The following is a 19,609-nucleotide window of genomic DNA, read 5'->3' on the forward strand; positions in this document are numbered from 1 at the left end:
TTTCATTGTACACATGACAAATAAAGCTAATCTTTAATACTCCAGGCTGATTTTGTCAGACTAGGAAATCACACGTAATTCGACTCTGGAAGATTGTGTCTATCTTCATGATAATACCTGGCTCGTGAGAGGAGTTTAAAGCTGATGGAAGCCTCAGCAATTTACTCAGAGGGAAAGGAAGGCCCCTGTACTGCTGTCGGCCCTCTGCTGGCTATTAAGTTTCCAAACTGCCTAATATCCTTAGCTTTACTAAGGTTTTGTTTTAAGTTAGTGAGGGTTGAGTGGGTTTGGGTTGAGGATTGGGCAGAACAGAGTTAATTTATAGGTTCATACATTTTCAAGTAACTTTAGGTCACTTCCTGCTGCTTTTCACAAGTTTCTTTCAAGTTTCCGATTTGCTAACAGGCTCTCATGGGTATTTATTTATTTATTTAGAGATACAGTGCAGATCGGCCCTTATGGTCCTTTGAGCTGAACTACCAGTAACCCGGCACTTCAACCCCAGCCTAAACATGGGATAATTCACAATAACCAATGAACCTACTAACAGGAGGCAACTGGAAAGCCTGAAGGAAGCCCGTACATGCACAGAGAGGACGTGCAAACTCCATTCCGATAACGTCAGAATTGAACTCCAAACTCCGACATCCCGAGCTGAAATATCTTTGTACTATTTTGTGTGTGTTCCTTCTGAATTTCCAACATCTTGTGTTCATCAATGCCAATAAACCCACTTCCTGCCTTCTCAGCAGAGCCCCGCAATTTTATTTCCTTCCAAGTTCTTATCCAGTTCCTTTTTGAATATCATGACTGAATCAGCCTCTTCTGGCAGTACATTGCAGATGGCAAACACTTTCTGTGCAAAAATATTTTTATCACTGTATCATTTCTGGTTGTTTGCAACTTTTGAGCCCTTATCCTATTGTCTTATCAATAGGAAGAGCCTTTGCTCCATCTGTTATCTAAAGTAATAATGATCTTAAATGCTTCTATCAGATCCTCTCACAAGACCCTTTATTCAAAGTAGGATAACCTAAAGGCCCAGAATTCCTGGTCAGTAGTGACTTCTGTCAAATCATTACCTGTTGTGATTCCTTGATTTGGGAATTTGTTCATGGTGAGGTTCATGCCAAAAGTGGCAGTCTGCATGTCAACAGGGGCTTTATTAGGGTGGTGGAGCACTGTATATGCAGGAGTCCATAAACAGGCCATGTCCACTGTTGAGGCTGAAAGAAACACTTACACAGTCTGTACCCAGGTCAAACAGCAAGGTATTTATTGATCAATCTTTCACCCGCTGGTCAGAGAGAGGCTGTACGTTCCCTCTCTAATGCAACAAATTACAGCACTTTTATACATATTTGAAGCTGAGGTGCAACAATTCAGTCATCATCTGTAAATAAAGATAATGTACAATTATCCAATTCTATCCCTTGTGAACTTTGAAGACCCCTGACTCTGGTCAGTATCACATCATTGCAAACTTCCACCTGTGCTGTCCTGCTTGACATGACCTATTACCAATTGCAGGGCTGCTAGAATCCTGAAACTCCAGTAAAGAGAAATTATCTTCAGGACGTATTCCCATGGGCTATTGTTTGCTCATTTTAAACTTTTCTGCAGGTGTGCTTGTTAGTTTGTCATATGACATGGGTGGTCACTGTCTTTCCATGACCATGATTGTTCTTGCCTAATTTTTCAACAGAACTGGTTTGCATTGCCTTCTACTGGGCAGTGCCTTTACAAGACAGGTGACCCCAGCCATTATCAATACTCTTCAGAGGTTGTCTGCCTGGTGGCAGTGGTCATATAACCAGGACTTGTGATCTGCACTGGCTGCTTGTATGGCCATCCACCACCTGTTGTCGTGGCTTCACATGGCCATGATCAGGGGGCTATGCAGCTGTTACACCTTGCCCAAGGGTGATCTACAGGCTAGCGGAAGGAAGGAACGCCTTTCACCTCCTTTGGTAGAGACATATCTCCACTCCGCCTCTCGAGGTGTCTCAACCCAGCTAAACAAACCAGGCCTAACTCTGGTGAGGCAGAAATATACTTTCATGTTATGGCATGTTGTTACATTTCAATATGTATATACAGACTCTCTGCATGACACATCCCTTATCCAGAGGCTCTATTACTGTTCCCCACTTTGGCCTTTGCTAATGCATTCAAGAGAGCCATGACCATTTTTTAAACTATCCTGAAGTTCTTGCCCTGCTTTTGGTGGCCAGTATTGGGGTATTTCACCATTTGTATTGAGAGTTACTGACACTGTTATAATCTGACAGTTAATTCTTGCATTATTCTCTCCAGCTGCCCAGATCCACACCTTTCATCCTCTCCTTATTACCTGAAACGTTTTCTCCCTTAGTTCCCTATGAATTTGTTTTGCCAGGAACTTACATTAGCAATAGGTAACAGTGTGCATTTAGCCTGCCATCTCATCCTTCGGATGTTAGAGGAAACAGGAGCACTCAGAGGAAACTGCCTGCCAGTCACGGAATGAATGTGTCAACTCCTTGTTGACAGCGCTGAAGGACAGAGGAAAAACTGGGTTACTAAAACACTTGTTCTGACTGTACCTGTGATTTCAAACCTATTGCATGGTGAACCTGGAATGGATATCTTTTGGGGTATATTATATTCATTCAGGACTAAAATCTCTCTTCAGGACCTCCTTGCCTTTCCTACCTAAGTCACTGGTGGCCATATATACCAAGTGTCCTGGCTACTCACCCTCCTTCTTTAGAATACCATGCCCTGATCCAAGACATCCCTGACCTTGGCACCAGTGAGGCAACATACCATCTGGGTGTCTCTATCACGTCCACAGAATCTTGTCTCTATCTCTCTGACAATGGAATCTCCTATCACTACTGCAGTCTTCTTCATCTGTTTTCTTTTAGTCCTACCCTCACCATGGTCATCCTCCTGCTCTTTATATGTGTGTAGAACACCTAAGGGTTTTTCTTAATCCTACTCACCAAGACCTTCCAATGCCCTCTTCTAGCTCTCCTAAGTCCGTTCTTCAGTTCCTTCCTGCCTACCCTGTAATGCTGTTGAGTCCTGGGTGACACTTGCTTCCTAAACCTGAAGTAAATTTCTTTCTTCCTCTTGACTAGATGTTCCACATCTCTTGTCAAACATACTTTAAATGTTGTAGTCAATGAGGTAGAACTTAATGCTTTGGGGCTTTCAGAGGAATATTGGTATTTTTACTATCAGCAGCTTGTGGATCCATCTACAAACTCCCTTTGTTGCCGTCAGGTGCTCACAGTTGCTCTTCGGCTCCAAAGGTAGATTTTTAATTGCAGAAGATTGAAAAATGCCCAATCACTGAATGGGAGTGCAAGAAGAAGAGGTGACTTCACAGAGACAGCAATTCAAGAATAGAAACGCAGTGCTCTGTGGCTGTTTTGTACTGTACCCAGTCTGTGAAAGGGAGCGCAAGTGGAAGGAGAGGCGACTTCACACAGGTCCGCAATTGAAGTTTGAAAAACACAGCACTTTGTGGCAGCTTTCGGAGTTTGGAATGTGCCCAGTCAGTGAAAGGCAGTCATTCGCGAAGGGGGAATAAAAATAAGGCAGGGGCAAGCAGAACAGTCGTTATTGAGCAGCCATTGTGTGAGTGAGCCAGTGTTAGATTGGGGATGAGTAGGCTTTGGCTTATCAGGCTTAGCCGAGATGAGTTTTGGGTGAGGTAAGTATCTGGTAAGTTTCTTCTTCATTCTGGGAGACCTCCAGCCTCCCAGATAACCATATTTGCACCACATGGTGTCAAGCTGCAGCTCCTCAGCGAATCTGTTAAACAAGTGGAGCTGCGGCTCGATGACCTTCAGCTCATATGGGAGATTGAGGAAATGATAGGAGCTCCAGGCAGGTAGTCACCCCTAATTTGCAGGAAGCAGGTAACTGGGTGACTGTCAAGAGAAGAAAGAGAAATGGACAGCCAGTACAGAGTACCCCATGACTGTTCCCCTCAGTAATAAGTATACTATTTTGGATACTGTTTAGGGGAACGACCTACCCAGGGGATCCACAGTGACCAGAGTCAGTGCCACTCACTCTGGCCAGAGTAAGGTAACCAGAACTGAGCACAATATCCTAAGTGTGGTATAACCTGTGAGTCTTACTTCAGTGCTGATCAAATTATTGGAGAGGATTTTTTAGGGGCAGGATTTGCAAGTACTTGGAGAAGCATAGTCTGATTAGGAGTAGTCTCCTTGGCTTTGTGAGGGCCAAGTCATGAATGAATTCTTTGAAGATATGACAATGCACATCAATGGAAGTACAGCAGATGGTGTGGTGTATATGGATTTTAGTAAGGCATTTGGTAAGGTTCCCCGTGGTAAACTCATTACAAAAGACAGAAGACATAGGATCCAGGGAAACTTAGCTCTATGGATTTAGAATTGGCTTGCCCATAGAAGACACAGTGTGGTGTAGGTGGAGAGTGACAGGGATAATTTGCAGGGATCGGTTTTGGGACCTCGGCTTGATTTGTATAAGATTGAGGAAGTGGAAAGGTGAGTTGGTAAGTTTTCAGGTTGGTGGAAGGTTGGTGGAATTGTGGATAGTGTGGAGGATTCTTGTAGGTTGCAATAGGACATTGACAGGATGCAGAGCTGTGCTGAGAAGTGGTAGATGGAATTCAGCCAGGAAAAGTGTGAAGTGATTCATTTCGGAAGTCAAGTTGGAAGATATAATGCAGGATCCTTAGCAGTGTTGAGGAACAGAGAGATGTTCGTGTCCATGTCCATAGTTCCCTCAAAGTTGCTGCACTAGTGGAGAGGGTTGTTAAGAAGACATATGTTTTGTTGGCCTGCCTTACTTGAGTGACTGTGTTCAAGAACAATGAGGTAATGTTGCAGCTCTATAAAACACTGGTTATACCATACATAGAATATTGTGTTCAGGTCTGGTCACCTTGATATAGGAAGTAAGCTTTAGGGAGCATGCAGAGGAGATTTACTGGGATGCTGCCTGGACCAGACAGTACATCTTATGAAGAAAGGTCAAGTGAGTAAGTGCTATTCTCTTTGAAGCGAAGGAAGATGAGTGAGAGGTGACTTGATAGAGCTGTCAAGATGATAAGAGGCACAGATAGAGATTTTTTATCCAAGTGTGGAAATGGCTACTACAAGGTGAATGGAGGAAAGTATAAGGCGGACATCAGAGGTAAGGTCTTTACGCAGGAGAGTGATGGGTGCATGGAAGGCCCTGCCAGCAGTGGTGGAAGAGGCATTAGGGACATTTAAGAAAATCTTAGATAGACACATGAATGATAGAAAAATGGGCAGTTTTGTAAGAGGGATGAATTAGACTGATCTTAGAGTAGGTTAAATGTTGACACAATATTGTGGGCCAAAGGGCCTGGACTGTGCTGTAATGTTCTATGTTCTAAAAGTACTCTGGCAAATTCTTCCACTTGAATATGTTTGGACTTTTTCTATTGAGGATTGTTTGAAAAGTTTGCATGTTTCTGAAAGTATTTGTGATATGTACTCAGCTTAGAGATTCCAGCATGATGCCCTAACGTTACTTTCTTCACTTGTTTAAAAGCCCACCATTTTCTGGCTATGATCAGATGATGACCTACAACTTAATTCTGAAAGGTGTGGAAAAGATGGATTTCCCCAAGAAAATAACAAGACGACCTGAAGATATGATTCGTAGGCTGTGCAAGTAAGAAGCTTAAAAAATGATAGCGTGTGTATCATGAGTCTAACTTTGCCCTTTCTTTTGAGTAATGCATAAAAGAGCAATGAGGAAATTAATAATTCTGGAAATACCATTTATCAACAAGAGCCATCGAGATTTCTACAGTATTAAAATATGCAGTCAGCTGAATTTTATTGTGACCAGGATTTTTTTTAAGTATTTTAGTTAAACAATTACACAAGAGAAAAAAAATTGCAGCTCTGTAGAGAAAGATTAAGCATCTTTAATGTGCTGTCACAAATCTAATGGGTTTAAAGATGTAAGCCTACAGTATGAGGTCAAGACTTTTCAAAACTTAAGTCTTGTCGAACATGTTGGCTAGTCACCAGGCAGATGTAGAATTTTGGACAAATTGAAGCAAATGGTTGGAAATTTGAAGGGAGTATCTGAGGATAAGCAAAGTAAGGGCAAATATGTTGCAACAGTGAAGGCAGAAGATTTCTCCTGGACCAAAGAAGCAGTCTGGCTCTTTCTGCCTCACAGTGTGCATCTTAATATTTTTGAACTTTTCTCGTCTTGGACCCTCTACTGAAATGTTGGCTTTGTGGGGAGGTCATAGCAGCCTTATTGATAAGGTCATGGACTAAAATCTGCCGATATGTAGGTTGATGAAATAGCCATGCTGCTTTCCTGTAAGCAATCTTCTGGTTAAAATTAAAAGATGGTCAAAATTGCAGCCAGCAAATAAGTCAATAAATTCAAAGACAGGAAGTTATCACAGTTGTTTTAAATGCCAGCCCACTCAGATCCTGCTGGGCAAGTAGGGTTAAAATCAGCCCTCAAATACTTAGTTAAGCCTTATGCAAGTCAGTGTGATATTTGATACCAAGAGCCATTAGCATCTTCAGTGATAATCCCCACAGTGCTTAATAAAATTTCATTATATCACAAAAAGCAGTCATTATTTTCATCCACAACGGAAATCATTCCTCTGACATTGGTGTCATTAAATACAGGTTCATTTAGGGAGAAATTTGTACCTGATAGACAGACTTTTGGCAGTTAGCATCGATTCAGTTATCCCTGATGTCATTTTCTTCATGGGGTTGCTAATTAATTGTTCGACTCTTCGCAAGTATTAACAACTTTGATAAACAACAAAGATCTGTATAGTTAGGTTATATGGAGGAAAATAACATTGACGTTATTCACCTTAGGGGCAGGATCAAAAATTGTTCTTTGATCTGGATTAAAAAAAATGTCTATACTGAATTTCCCTTCAGGCTATTATGTAGTGTTATTTTTTGTCACAGGTGATAGGTTTTGTGAACCCAAATGGGTTTTTAATGACACTTGATTGTCTTTGTTATGGAATTGAATTAAATAACCAGATTCTCCATGGTAGTTGATGATCTTAAGTTTCAACTCCAGTTTTGCGATGACTAGTAAATACGTTTAGATTGTGCTAGTGAATGACATAGATCAGGCTCTAATCACAGAACATCCCTGAATCAAATGCAACAGAAATCATAGTTTCATGATCCATTTTACTAAAACACCCTTTTAAATAAAAATGATTTAATTAAATGCATTTAATTCCCCTGCAGCTATGGTGGAATTTGAACTTGTATCTCCAGGCTTTAGACTAACAGCACAACCAGTTTGTCCTCATTGAAACAGTAATTCCACGAGAGCAAGAAAAACATGAGAAAGAGATTGTGAAAAAAATTAAATTTCATTTTACTGTATTATTCTTCAATGCAGGCAAAATCCATATGAACGCTTGGGAAATCTGAAGAATGGAATCAATGATATTAAGAAACACAGGTAGGATTCCTCACACATTTGAAAAGGGATGGGCTTTGTAGGCCTATGTAAAGTATTAGATGGAATCGGTGACTATATTTGGCTGGAACACTGGAACCTGTATCCTTGCCAGCATTTTATACGTATGTTGCTTTAATCACAATGATAAAATCATTTTCCTCTTTCCACATGTGGTCTTATTCCTCTGTTCTATATCATCTCCTGTATCATAATAATACTGTTTGCCCACAGGAACATTTCTCTGTACAAAGGAGCTATAATACTTCTGATGATCACAGGCAAATTCACCACCTCTACTGCTTGTCATGGCTCCTATTTCCTGTAAACTTGGGCTAGGTTACTGATATACTACGCTGTCCAACAGAGTTATCCAAGTTCCTTGTTAGTCTAGAGACCAAGTTCTTTTGTAATTCTGTTCTCTAAACTACTAATGGGGCTAAAGCCACCAATTACACATACTTAATTGAAGGCAGTCAACATCCAACTAATATTGATGGCTGGAACAATAATGCCCACGCTGTCCACAAAAGCACTCACTTTTATATAAACTACAGGCATAGTTTGTCTTTAACCATTTTCCCGTCCAAGTGTTGGCCTGGTTGGCAGTACTGGCTTCCGTTCATGTGGCTGCAGTGGACAATAGCAACACAATTCATCAGTGCAGAGCAGGTGCTGTGCAAGGCAATAAAATGCAAAATGAAGTGCTGTTTTAAGTTAAGGAAGATGGGATTTGCATAAAGCCTGGAGTTTTTCTTCTCTTTCTGTATCTGAAGTAATAATGCAAAACAATATGTCACATGCGCAGACTTGGCCAATGGCATTCATCATATAGCTAGACAGCAGTTTTCTATCATTTTCAAATGGAAATGTGCAACATCGCTTGAACACCATCACCACCCCATTCCTGGACACAATTGAGTGCCTGCTGACAATGGAAAAACTTGTTGCAGAGCTGACCCTAGAGGAGCTCAGCAAGGCTACCAGCCAATGATAGGATTCCCCCAGACCTGGTTCAGCCCTGCGTATCTACACTACTGCACCCACTGCATGAAGTCCTCCATCAGTGTTAGTAGAAGGAGCTGTACCGCACAATGAGGATAACCAAGATCATTACCCTCTACAAAAACAAAGATGAGAAAAGCAACTGCACAAGGGTATCTCCCTCTGAGTGTTGGCAAAATCTTTGCTGAGTCTTTTTAGTTCATCTACAGAAGTTGGCTGAATGTGTCCACCCAGAGTGGCTTCTGTGCTGGAAGATCAACTGTGGACATGATTTTCTCTCTCTGCCAACTCCAAGAGAGCCCCTCTACATTGTGTATATTAATCTCACCAAGGCATCTGACTTGGTCAGCAAAGACGGGCCCTTTCAGATTCTCCCCAAGGGTGGCTGCCTGGCAAGACTGCAGATCACGATCAAGTCCTTCCTCAAGAAAATGAAGGGGACTGTGCAGTACAACAGCAGCTCTTCGGAGCCCTTTGATGTTACGCAAGGCTGTGTTCTTGCCCCAATGTCCTTTGGAGTTTTCTTTGCCCTTCTGGCACTGCCACAGAGGGGATCATTTCCACCCTAGATCAGATGGCAGGTTTTTTAACCTCTCCCGCCTAAGAGTCAAAGTGCGTGAGGCTATGACTAGAAACATGCTGTTTACTGAGGATGCAGCAAATACAAGCCACACCCTGCAGCCCCCCCGGAGCTTGATGGATCACTTCTCACAGGTCTGCAAGGAACTTGGCCTGACTCTCAGCCTGAGAAAGATAGACGTATTGGGACAAGACATGAGCCACCACTGGTCATTATTATTGATAACTACAAACTGGACGTTGTTCGTCAGTTCACATACCTGGGGTCCATCATCAGTGACAATCCCTCCTTGGATGTAGAAATTAACAAGCACATCAGGAAGGTTGCAACAACTCTTAACTGCCTCACCACAAGTCCGGGTTAACTCCAAACTCCAAAACAAAGTAGGCTGAAAATGCTTGTGTCACTAGCAAACTGCTATATGGCAATGAGGCCTGGGCAACATATGCAAAGCAGGAGAGTAGGCTTAACACCTCCCACTTAAGGTGCCTTGGAAGCATCTCGGGCATCTCCTGGACAGACAGAGTCCTGCACGCTGAGGTTCTCTCCTGTGCTAGCCTCTCAGCATAGACCGCACTAGCTGGGCCACGTCCACCACATACAGTATGGCTGCATCCCAAAAGACAAACTCTACAGTGATGTGGCTTCAGATAAAGTAACTCCTGGCTGCCTGCAACAGCGATACAAGGATGTCTGCAAGCAGAACGTGAAGATGCTGGATATCAACATTGAGTCGTGGGAGGAACTTGTAGCCAATCTTGCCAGGTGGAGAAGTACCCTGAAACAACACCTTAAACGTGGCAAACAAAAATTCTGCAAAACAGTAGAAGACAAATTGACCCATGGAAAGATCGTGGGAAGGACTCATTGGACTAACTCTCTTTGAAACGGGTACGGCACCTTTAAGTGGACAATGGTTTGTCACCATGGCTTGAAGGGAGGCAGGAGAGGGGACTCCACACCAGGACGAAATACAGAGGAATGAGACCCTCTATCCAGCATCCAGGTAGCAAAAGTACAGTCAGTGGAGAACTAAAATGAGGATCTGAGGACAAGATGGCTGTATCGGAGAGAAATGAGAGACATGGCTCGCTCCCAGTACACCAGATATGGTGATCAGACCAGAAGGGTTCTCAGTTCGCAGGATGGACTGAACTGTTGATTTAGAAAAGGCAAATGGTGGAGGTGTGTTTTCATAATAAACTCTCAGTGATGCACCCAAGTGATGGTTTCTTTGAACTCATGTCCCCCAATCTTGAACACCTAATCATCAAATGCCATCTATTCTATTTACATAGGAAGTTGTCCATCATAATCCTGACCATAGTTTATATTCCACCAACAGCCAACTATAATGAAGTGCTGAAGGTATAATGCTATCTTCAAACAAGAAACATCACAGAAGCATCACAGCCTGGTATGGGAACACCAATGCCCTGGAATGGAAAATCTTGTAAAAAGTAGGGGATATGGCCCAGTCCATCACAGGTAAAGCCGTCCCCAAGATTGAGCGTATCTACACAGAGTGTTGCTGCATCCATCATCAGGGAACCTATCATCCAGGTCATGCTTTCTTCTTGCTGCTGCCATCAGGAAGAAGATACAGGAACTACAGGGCTCCCACCATGACAGTCAGGAACAGCTATTATTCTCCCCCAGCCATCAGGAATCTCATGTGGATAGGGTGGTGAAGAAAGCTTTTGGTATGTTGGCCTTTATAAATCAGAGCATTGAGTATAGGAGTTGGGATGTAATGTTAACATTGTACAAGGCATTGGTAAGGCCGAATTTGGAGTATTGTGTACAGTTCTGGTCACTGAATTAGAGGAAAGATGTCAATGAAATAGAGAGAGTACAGAGAAGATTTACTAGAATGTTACCTGGGTTTCAGCACCTAAGTTACAGAGAAAGGTTGAACAAGTTAGGTCTTTATTCTTTGGAGCGTAGACTTGATAGAGGTATTTAAAATTATGAGGGGGATAGATAGAGTTGACATGGGTAGGCTTTTTCCATTGAGAGTAGGGGAGATTCAAACAAGAGGACATGAGTTGAGAGTTAGGGGGCAAAAGTTTAAGGGTAACACGAGGAGGAATTTCTTTACTCAGAGAGAGGTAGTTGGGTGGAACGAGCTTCCAGTAGAAGTGGTAGAGGCAGGTTCGGTATTGTCAGTTAAAGTAAAATTGGATAGGTATCTGGACAAGAAAGGAATGGAGGGTTTTGGGCTGAGTGTGGGCTAGTGGGACTAGGTGAGAGTAAACATTTGGCACGGACTAGAAGGGCCGATATAGCCTGTTTCTGTGCTGTAATTGTTATATGGTTATATGCTTATATTGTACCAGAGGGGATAATTTCACTCAACTTTACTTGCCCCATCATTGAAATGTTCCCACATCTAATGGACCCACTTTCAGGAACTTTTTATTTCCTTGATTTGTATTGTTTATGTATTTATTATTTATTATTTATTTATTTATTTTGTATTTGCACACAGTTTGTTGTCCTTTGCACACTGATTGAGCACCCAAATTGGAGTAGTCTTTCATTGATTCTACTATGGATCTATTGAATATGCCTGCAAGAAAATGAATCTCAGCATAATATATGGTGACATATATGTACTTTGATAATAAATTTACTTTAAACTTTGAACTTTGGATGGAGAATATTGAACTTCACAATTGATTTACAGGAAGAGATAAACCAATGAAGTAGGGTAAGGTAGAGAACACAGTGAGAGAAAAACAGACGGTGATCTTGCTGATAATTAATGCAAATAGTAACTTCGTACTGCTCATTATGCCGCTGGTGTTTAAGGCTGCAATGAAGGTACCCCAGCTCTGTAGCACACAGATATAGAAGGATTTTTCATTGCTGTTTCTGTAGCAATTTTGTTTGACCAGTCAGGGTTGTTAGCCCTGAGCTGAACCCCTGAACCTGGAGGACTGGTGGACCATTCTTAGTCTGGCCTCGACCCTTTGATATGTTTGGCACGGGTGACCCTACCAAGAGTCACATTAGGGTTAGGGTTAGGGTAAGCATAAGGCATTGACTCCAGCCAACATAGATCTCTGGATCATTGACCAGCTGAACAGGTGAGAAGACAGCTGAAACATCTCCACCCAAGCAAGGCTGCAGGCCCGGATGGTGTCAGCCCCAGGGTGCTCATAGCCTGTGCCCCCCAGCTATGTGGCATACTTCACCATGTCTTCAACCTGAGCCTGAGTCTCCAGAGGGTTCCTGTGCTGTGGAAGACGTCCTGCCTCGTTCTTGTACTAGAGACACCATGCCCCAGTGGCTCCAATGACTACAGAATGGTGGCATTGACCTCCCACATCATAAAGACCCTGGAGAGACTTGTTCTAGAGCAGCTCCAGACTATGGTTAGGCCACACTTAGACCCCCTCCAGTTCACCTATCAGCCCCGACTAGGAGTTGAGGATGCTATCGTCTACCTGCTGAACCGTGTCTACGCCCACCTGGACAAGCCGGCGAGCACTGTGAGGGTCATGTTTTTTGACTTCTCCAGTGCATTCAACACCATCCGCCCTGCTCTGCTGGGTGAGAAGCTGACAGTGATGCAGGTGGATGCTTCCCTGGTGTCATGGATTATTGATTACCTGACTGGCAGACCACAGTACATGCACTTGTAACACTGTGTGTCAGGCAGAGTGGTCAGCAGCACTGAGGCTCCACAGGGGACTGTCCTGTCTCCCTTTCTCTTCACCATCTACACCTCGGACTTCAACTACTGCACAGAGTCTTGCCATCTTCAGAAGTTTTCTGATGATTCCATCATAGTTGGATGCATCAGCAAGGGAGATGAGGCTGAGTATAGGCCTACGGTGGGAAACTTTGTCACATGGTGCGAGCAGAATCATCTGCAGCTTAATGTGAAAAAGACTAAGGAGCTGGTGGTGGACCTGAGGAGGGCTAAGGCACCGGTGACCCCTGTTTCCATTCAAGGGGTCAGTGTGGACATGGTGGAGGATTACAAATACCTGGGGATACGAATTGACAATAAACTGGACTGGTCAAAGAACACTTAAGGCTGTCTACAAGAAGGGTCAGAGCCATCTCTATTTCTTGAGGAGACTGAAGTCCTTTAATATCTGTCGGATGATGCTGAGGATGTTCTACGAGGCTGTGGTGGCCAGTGCTATCATGTTTGCTGTTGTGTGATGGGGCAGCAGGCTGAGGGTAGCAGACACCAACAGAATCAACAAACTCATTCGTAAGGCCAGTGATGTTGTGGGGGTGGAACTGGACTCTCTGATGGTGGTGTATGTAAAGAAGATGCTGTCCAAGTTGCATGCCATCTTGGACAATGTCTCCCATCCACTCCATAATGTACTGGTTAGGCACAGGAGTACATTCAGCCAGAGACTCATTCCACCAAGATGCAACACTGAGCGTCATAGGAAGTCATTCCTGCCTGTGGCCATCAAACTTTATAACTCCTCCCTCGGAGTGTCAGACTCCCTGAGCCAATAGGCTGGTCCTGGACTTATTTCCACTTGGCATAATTTACCTATTATTATTTAATTATTTATGGTTTTTATATTGCTATATTTCTACACTATTCTCGGTTGGTGCGACTGTAACGAAACCCAATTTCCCTCGGGATCAATAAAGTATGTCTGTCTGTCTGTCATTGAGGCATGAAAGCCTCCAAACCCTCAACAACGTTCTGGTCCTCTTGGGGATGAACAATAACATTAGGAGGAAAGTTTGCTTGTTTATTTAACAAGTTAATAGACTGATTCCCAGCAAGGATATTGAATTGTAACAAACTCATTCGGCTGGTTCCATCCATTTTGCATGTGGGCTGTCATAATCAATATGATTGTAGTTGTCAGGTCTCTGATGTGTTTAAAAAAATTAATATAATTCAGAGACAAGTCATTACTACAAAGTACAGACATCATAGAAATTGCAGATGCTAGAAATTTAGGGCAACATGCATAAATTGCTGGAGGAACTCAATGGGTCAGGCAGCATCTATAGAGGGAAAGGGAAAGTCGATATTTCAGACTGATTCCCAATGAAGGGCTTTGGCCAGATATGTTCTTTTCTTTCTTTTTCAATCTTTTTATTAGTTTTTTTTAAATAGAACATAACATAATATTATATTAAATAGGTTATAAATACAATAGATTTGAAATTAAATTAGTAACAAGATAACAATATCTTATTAAACTATCAGCGAAAAAGGATCATACAATATCAATCTAATCTATATTGATTATACATGAAAAGATTAAAAATAATCATCAAAAGAAAAAAAAGTGTAAAATATAAGAAAAAATGTATATTTAAGGAAATAATAAAAAAAATAAACCTAAACTAACATGGGCAGTAATAATAGTTTATAAGTATATGATGGTGTCAAAAACTCTGGAACTCCACACCAGAACAAGAATAATAAGAGTAAAGGTCTGGAAGAAGTCAAATTAATTCATATGAAAGTGTCGAATGAACGGTCCCCAAGTTTCTTCAAATTTAATTGATGAATCAAAAATAATACTTATAATTTTTTCTAAACTTAAACAAGAAATAGTTTGAGAGAACCACTGAAATGTGGTAGGAGGATTTACTTCTTTCCAATTTTTTAATATAGATCTCCTGGCCATTAATGTTACAAAGGCAATCATTCGTCTAATTGGAGGAGAGAATCGACTATCATCTTCATTTGGTATACCAAAAATTACAGTGATAAAATGAGGTTGTAAGTCAATATTCCAAATTGAGGAAATGGTAGCAAATATGTCCTTCCAATAATTATGTAAAGTAGGACATGACCAAAACATGTGGGTCAATGAAGCCACATCTAAATGACATCTGTCACATTGAGGATTAACATGAGAATAAAACCGAGCAAGCTTATCTTTAGACATATGAGCTCTATGTACAACCTTAAATTGTATTAAAGCATGTTTAGCACATATAGAAGAAGAATTAACCATTTGTAAAATTTTTTCCCATTTTTCCGTTGAAATATTGTATTGAAGTTCTTTTTCCCATTCCTGTTTAATTCTACCTGATATCTCTGGTTGGATCTTCATAATCATATTATAAATAAGAGCCACTAATCTCTTCTGACAGGGATTTAAAGTAAAAATCATATCTGAAAAATCTATCAAAGTTGAATTAGGAAAGGATGGTAAAACTTTATACAAAAAGTTTCTAATTTGTAAATATCTAAAAAAATTAGATTTAGGTAATTTAAATTTGTTAGAAAGTTGATCAAAAGACATCAAACTACCTTCAGAAAAAAGATCGCGAAAACATATTATACCTTTCCTTTTCCATATACTAAAAGCTTGATCTGTTAAAGAGGGTTTAAAGAAAAAAATTAAGTAAGATAGGGCTATCAAGAACGAAGTTTTTTAGAGTAAAAAATTTAGGAAATTGAAACCAAATTTGTAATGTATGTTTGACAATAGGGTTAGATATCTGTTTATTAAGTTTAGCTAAATCAACAGGGAGAGAAGAGCCAAGAACAGAAAATAAAGAATATCCTTGTGTACCATTACATTCTAAATTTACCCACTGTGGGCACAATGGTAAATCTAAATCTAATTTCCAGTATAATAAATTCTGAATATTATTCGCCCAATAGTAAAATCTAAAATTGGGTAAAGCTAAACCACCATCTTTTTTAGATTTCTGTAACTGTCTTTTACTTAATCTGGGGTTTTTATTTTGCCACACAAATGAGGAAATTTTTGAATCAATGCTATCAAAAAAAAAAGACTTAGGAATAAAAATTGGTAAGGCTTGAAATAAATATAAAAATTTCGGTAAAATCATCATTTTAACAGCATTGATCCGACCAACCAATGATAAGGATAAAGGAGACCATCTAGTAGTAAGTTGTTGAATTTGATGAAGCATAGGTAAAAAATTCAATCTGAATAAATCTTTATATTTCTTGGTAATTTTTATACCTAAATAAATAAAATTATCAGTAACAATTTTAAATGGTATCCTGTCATTCAGTAAAGTTTGTGCATTTAAAGGGAAGAGTTCACTCTTATCCAAATTTAATTTGTAACCAGAAAAACTACCAAATTGAACCAACAAGGATAGAATAGCGGGAATAGAATTATCAGGATCAGAAATATATAACAACAAGTCATCAGCATAGAGCAATAACTTGTATAATTTCTCATTACGGGTAATACCAAAAATATTAGGGGATTCACGAATAGCAATGGCTAAAGGTTCTAATGCAATATTAAATAATAAAGGACTTAGGGGACAACCTTGTCTCGTACCACGAGATAATTGAAAAAAAGAGGATCTATAATTATTCGTAAAAACAGAAGCAACAGGTTTATAATATATTAATTTAATCCATGATATAAAATTAGAACTAAAATTAAAATTCTTCAAGGCATTAAATAAGTATGTCCATTCAACTCTATCAAAAGCTTTTTCAACATCTAATGAAATAACACATTCTGGGGTTGTGGGTGAGGAAGTGTAAATTATATTAATCAATTTTCTAACATTAAAAAAGGAGTATCGGTTCCTAATGAAACCAGTTTGATCTCCTGAAATAATCTGTGATAGTACCTTTTCTAACCTAATAGCTAAAATTTTTGTAAGAATCTTAGAGTCTACATTTAGTAACGATATAGGGCGATAAGATGCACATAAAGTAGGATCTTTATCTTTTTTAAGAATTAAAGAAATAGTAGCTTCATAAAAGGACTGGGGTAGTCTCTTCTTAATAAATGCATCATTAAAGATTTCACATAGCCAAGGGGAAAGCAAAGAAGAAAAAGTTTTTAAAAATTCTATAATATAACCATCAGGGCCAGGAGCTTTCCCTGAATTCATCGATGAAATAGCCTCTCCTACCTCAGCCATAGAAATAGGAGCATCAAATAAACTTCGATCTTCATCTGTCAGTTTGGGAATATTCAAATTGTTAAAAAAATTATCCATCATAGACAGATCACCATCAAATTCTGATTGATATAAAGATTTATAAAAATCTTGGAAAGTATTATTAATTTCTTTATGATCAGTAGTCAGATTACCATCTTGTTTACGAATTTTAATAATTTGTCGCTTAGTCGAAATAGCTTTTAATTGATTAGCTAACAATTTACCAGTTCGATCACTATGGATATAAAATTGAGCCCTGGTCTTAATTAATTGATTCTCAATTGAAGAAGATAATAATAAGCTATGTTCCATTTGCAGTTCAACTCTCTTCTTATAAAGTTCCTTGGTAGGAGTAACGGAATAAATCTTATCAATTTCTTTAATTTTATCCACCAATAAAGCTATATCTAAATATCTTTGTTTTCTTTTACCAGCAGAATATGAGATAATTTGTCCATGAATAAAAGCCTTAAAAGAGTCCCAAAGTATTCCTCTGTCAATCTCTTTGGTATAGTTTGTTGAAAAAAATAAGTCAATTTGCTGTTTTATGAAGGTAATAAATTCTGAATCTTGAAGCAAAGTAGCGTTGAGTCTCCAAGATCTAGTATTAATGAAAGAGTCCGAAATCTTGATAGATAACTTCAAAGGTGCATGATCCGAAATAGCAATAGAATCATATTTACAGTCAATAACATCTGCTAATAAACGATGATCAATAAGAAAACAATCAATTCTAGAATAACTATGATATACATGTGAAAAAAATGAAAATTCTTTATCTTTAGGGTTCAAAAACCGCCATATTTCAGTAATTCCCGAATCAACCATAGAAGAGTTAATAAGTAAAGCTGATCTATTCGGAAGAGTTCGAATAGGTTTAGATCTATCCATCAAAGGATTCAAACAACAATTGAAATCTCCACCCATTATCAACATATATTCATTTAGATTAGGAAGGGCAGTAAATAAACGTTTAAAAAAATCAGGGCAGTCAAAATTTGGAGCGTAAATATTAACTAAAGCCACTTTTCGGTTAAAAAGTGAACCAGTAATCAACAAAAATCTGCCCTGTGGATCAGATATAATTTCATGATGTATAAACGAAATTGAGGGGTCTATAAAAATAGACGCACCCCTAATTTTAGCAGTACAATTCGAATGAAATTGTTGACCCTTTCAGAACCTAAAAAAGTGTTGATTATCCTCCCTCCTAATATGGGTCTCCTGTACAAAGATAATATTAGCATTTAGTCTATGGAATACTTTAAATATTTTTTTACATTTAATCAGATGATTTAAACCATTAGTATTCCAAGAAATAAAATTAATAGACGTATCCATCATGCTAATATTAATTGTATATATCATGAAAGGTTAAAAAAAACACATAACCCATAATTCAGGAAGAAGGAAAAATGATACAGGAGCAACCGGAGAACATGACACCTCACCAATATTAATAATTTGAAGTCGGCCCATGAACTAAAAGCAAAAAAATAAAAAGCAAAAGCGTGAAAAAAGATCCCTACCCCCTCCCCCCACCCCTCGAAAGAAAGCCAAGCAGCAGGCGCATAAACTAACACTAATATTACCCCCATTTCAAGATGGCAGCTCCATAAAAAGATTTTAAAAAACTATATAACACCCAGATTTAAATATAGTGTTGCAAAGAGAGAATATATATCAATCAGAATGAAAAAAAATAATATAATAAAACAAACAATCATTAATAAAAAAAAGTATAAACATTAAAATTTGAAAGTGTAATATACCTTTAAAAAAAATTCCATGTTCAAATACAAGAAAAATGATGTTTCAAAAGCAAAGACTTATGGGAAGAAGAAATGACATTTTGAAAAAGCCATATTACAAAATATAAATGTAAGTTCAGCAATCTATTAAAAAAATTAATAAAAAAGTTATCAAAATAGGATTAAGAAAAGATTTAATAGACACTACAATATATAAAAAAAGACCAAAAAATCCAAAACATTCGTCCCATTTCCAAGTGCAGGCAAACAAATAAATGCTTACAGAAAGCAAAGTCTTATGGGAAGAAGAAACAACATCTTAAAAAAAGTAAATCCTTATTACAAAATATAAACGTGTATATCCGAAACAGAAAAAAGAATAATAAAAAAAGAGATATTATAAAAAAATTAAAAGAGCATCTATAAACGATGATGATAGTAAAAAAAAAGGAAACCAGACCCGTAGATCAGGATAAGAAGTTATAACCCAGCTTCATAAGTTAAAACTTAAAATGAAATGGCATCTTCTCTCCAAAAAATCTTCAGCATAACACATAGTTCAACTTGCACTAGAAGATCGATATTCTTCAACGAATTTCTTCGCATCTTCCGGAGTATTAAAAAATTGCTGACTGTTGTCGTTCAATGTCATTCTAAGATTCGCTGGATATCTTAAAGCTTGTTTAAGTCCAGTCGAATGAATCTCTGCCATCACTGGTTTAAAAGCGATTCTCGCTCTCATTACTTCGAATGAATAATCTTCAACAATTCGAAATGTGTTGCTATTGTGAGAAATCATAACTTTTTTACGAGCTAATCGAATTAAAAGCTCTTTCTCCCGAGGATAATGAAGGCGAATAATCACAGCTCGTGGTTTGCCACTCGCAGC

General features: G+C 39.1%; 1 protein-coding gene across 1 annotated transcript in view; it reads left to right on the forward strand.

Moving 5' to 3' along the window:
- Window positions 1-19,609, forward strand: part of prkg2 (protein kinase cGMP-dependent 2) — a 128,916-nt gene that overhangs the window by 99,685 nt on the left and 9,622 nt on the right. The window contains exons 15-16 of the mRNA XM_059988492.1: window positions 5,566-5,688; window positions 7,429-7,491. Coding sequence (XP_059844475.1) covers window positions 5,566-5,688; window positions 7,429-7,491 — 186 coding nt within the window. The remainder of the gene's footprint in view (window positions 1-5,565; window positions 5,689-7,428; window positions 7,492-19,609) is intronic.

This window comes from Hypanus sabinus, chromosome 14, assembly GCF_030144855.1.
Source record: "Hypanus sabinus isolate sHypSab1 chromosome 14, sHypSab1.hap1, whole genome shotgun sequence".
In the NCBI taxonomy this organism is placed as follows: domain Eukaryota; kingdom Metazoa; phylum Chordata; class Chondrichthyes; order Myliobatiformes; family Dasyatidae; genus Hypanus; species Hypanus sabinus.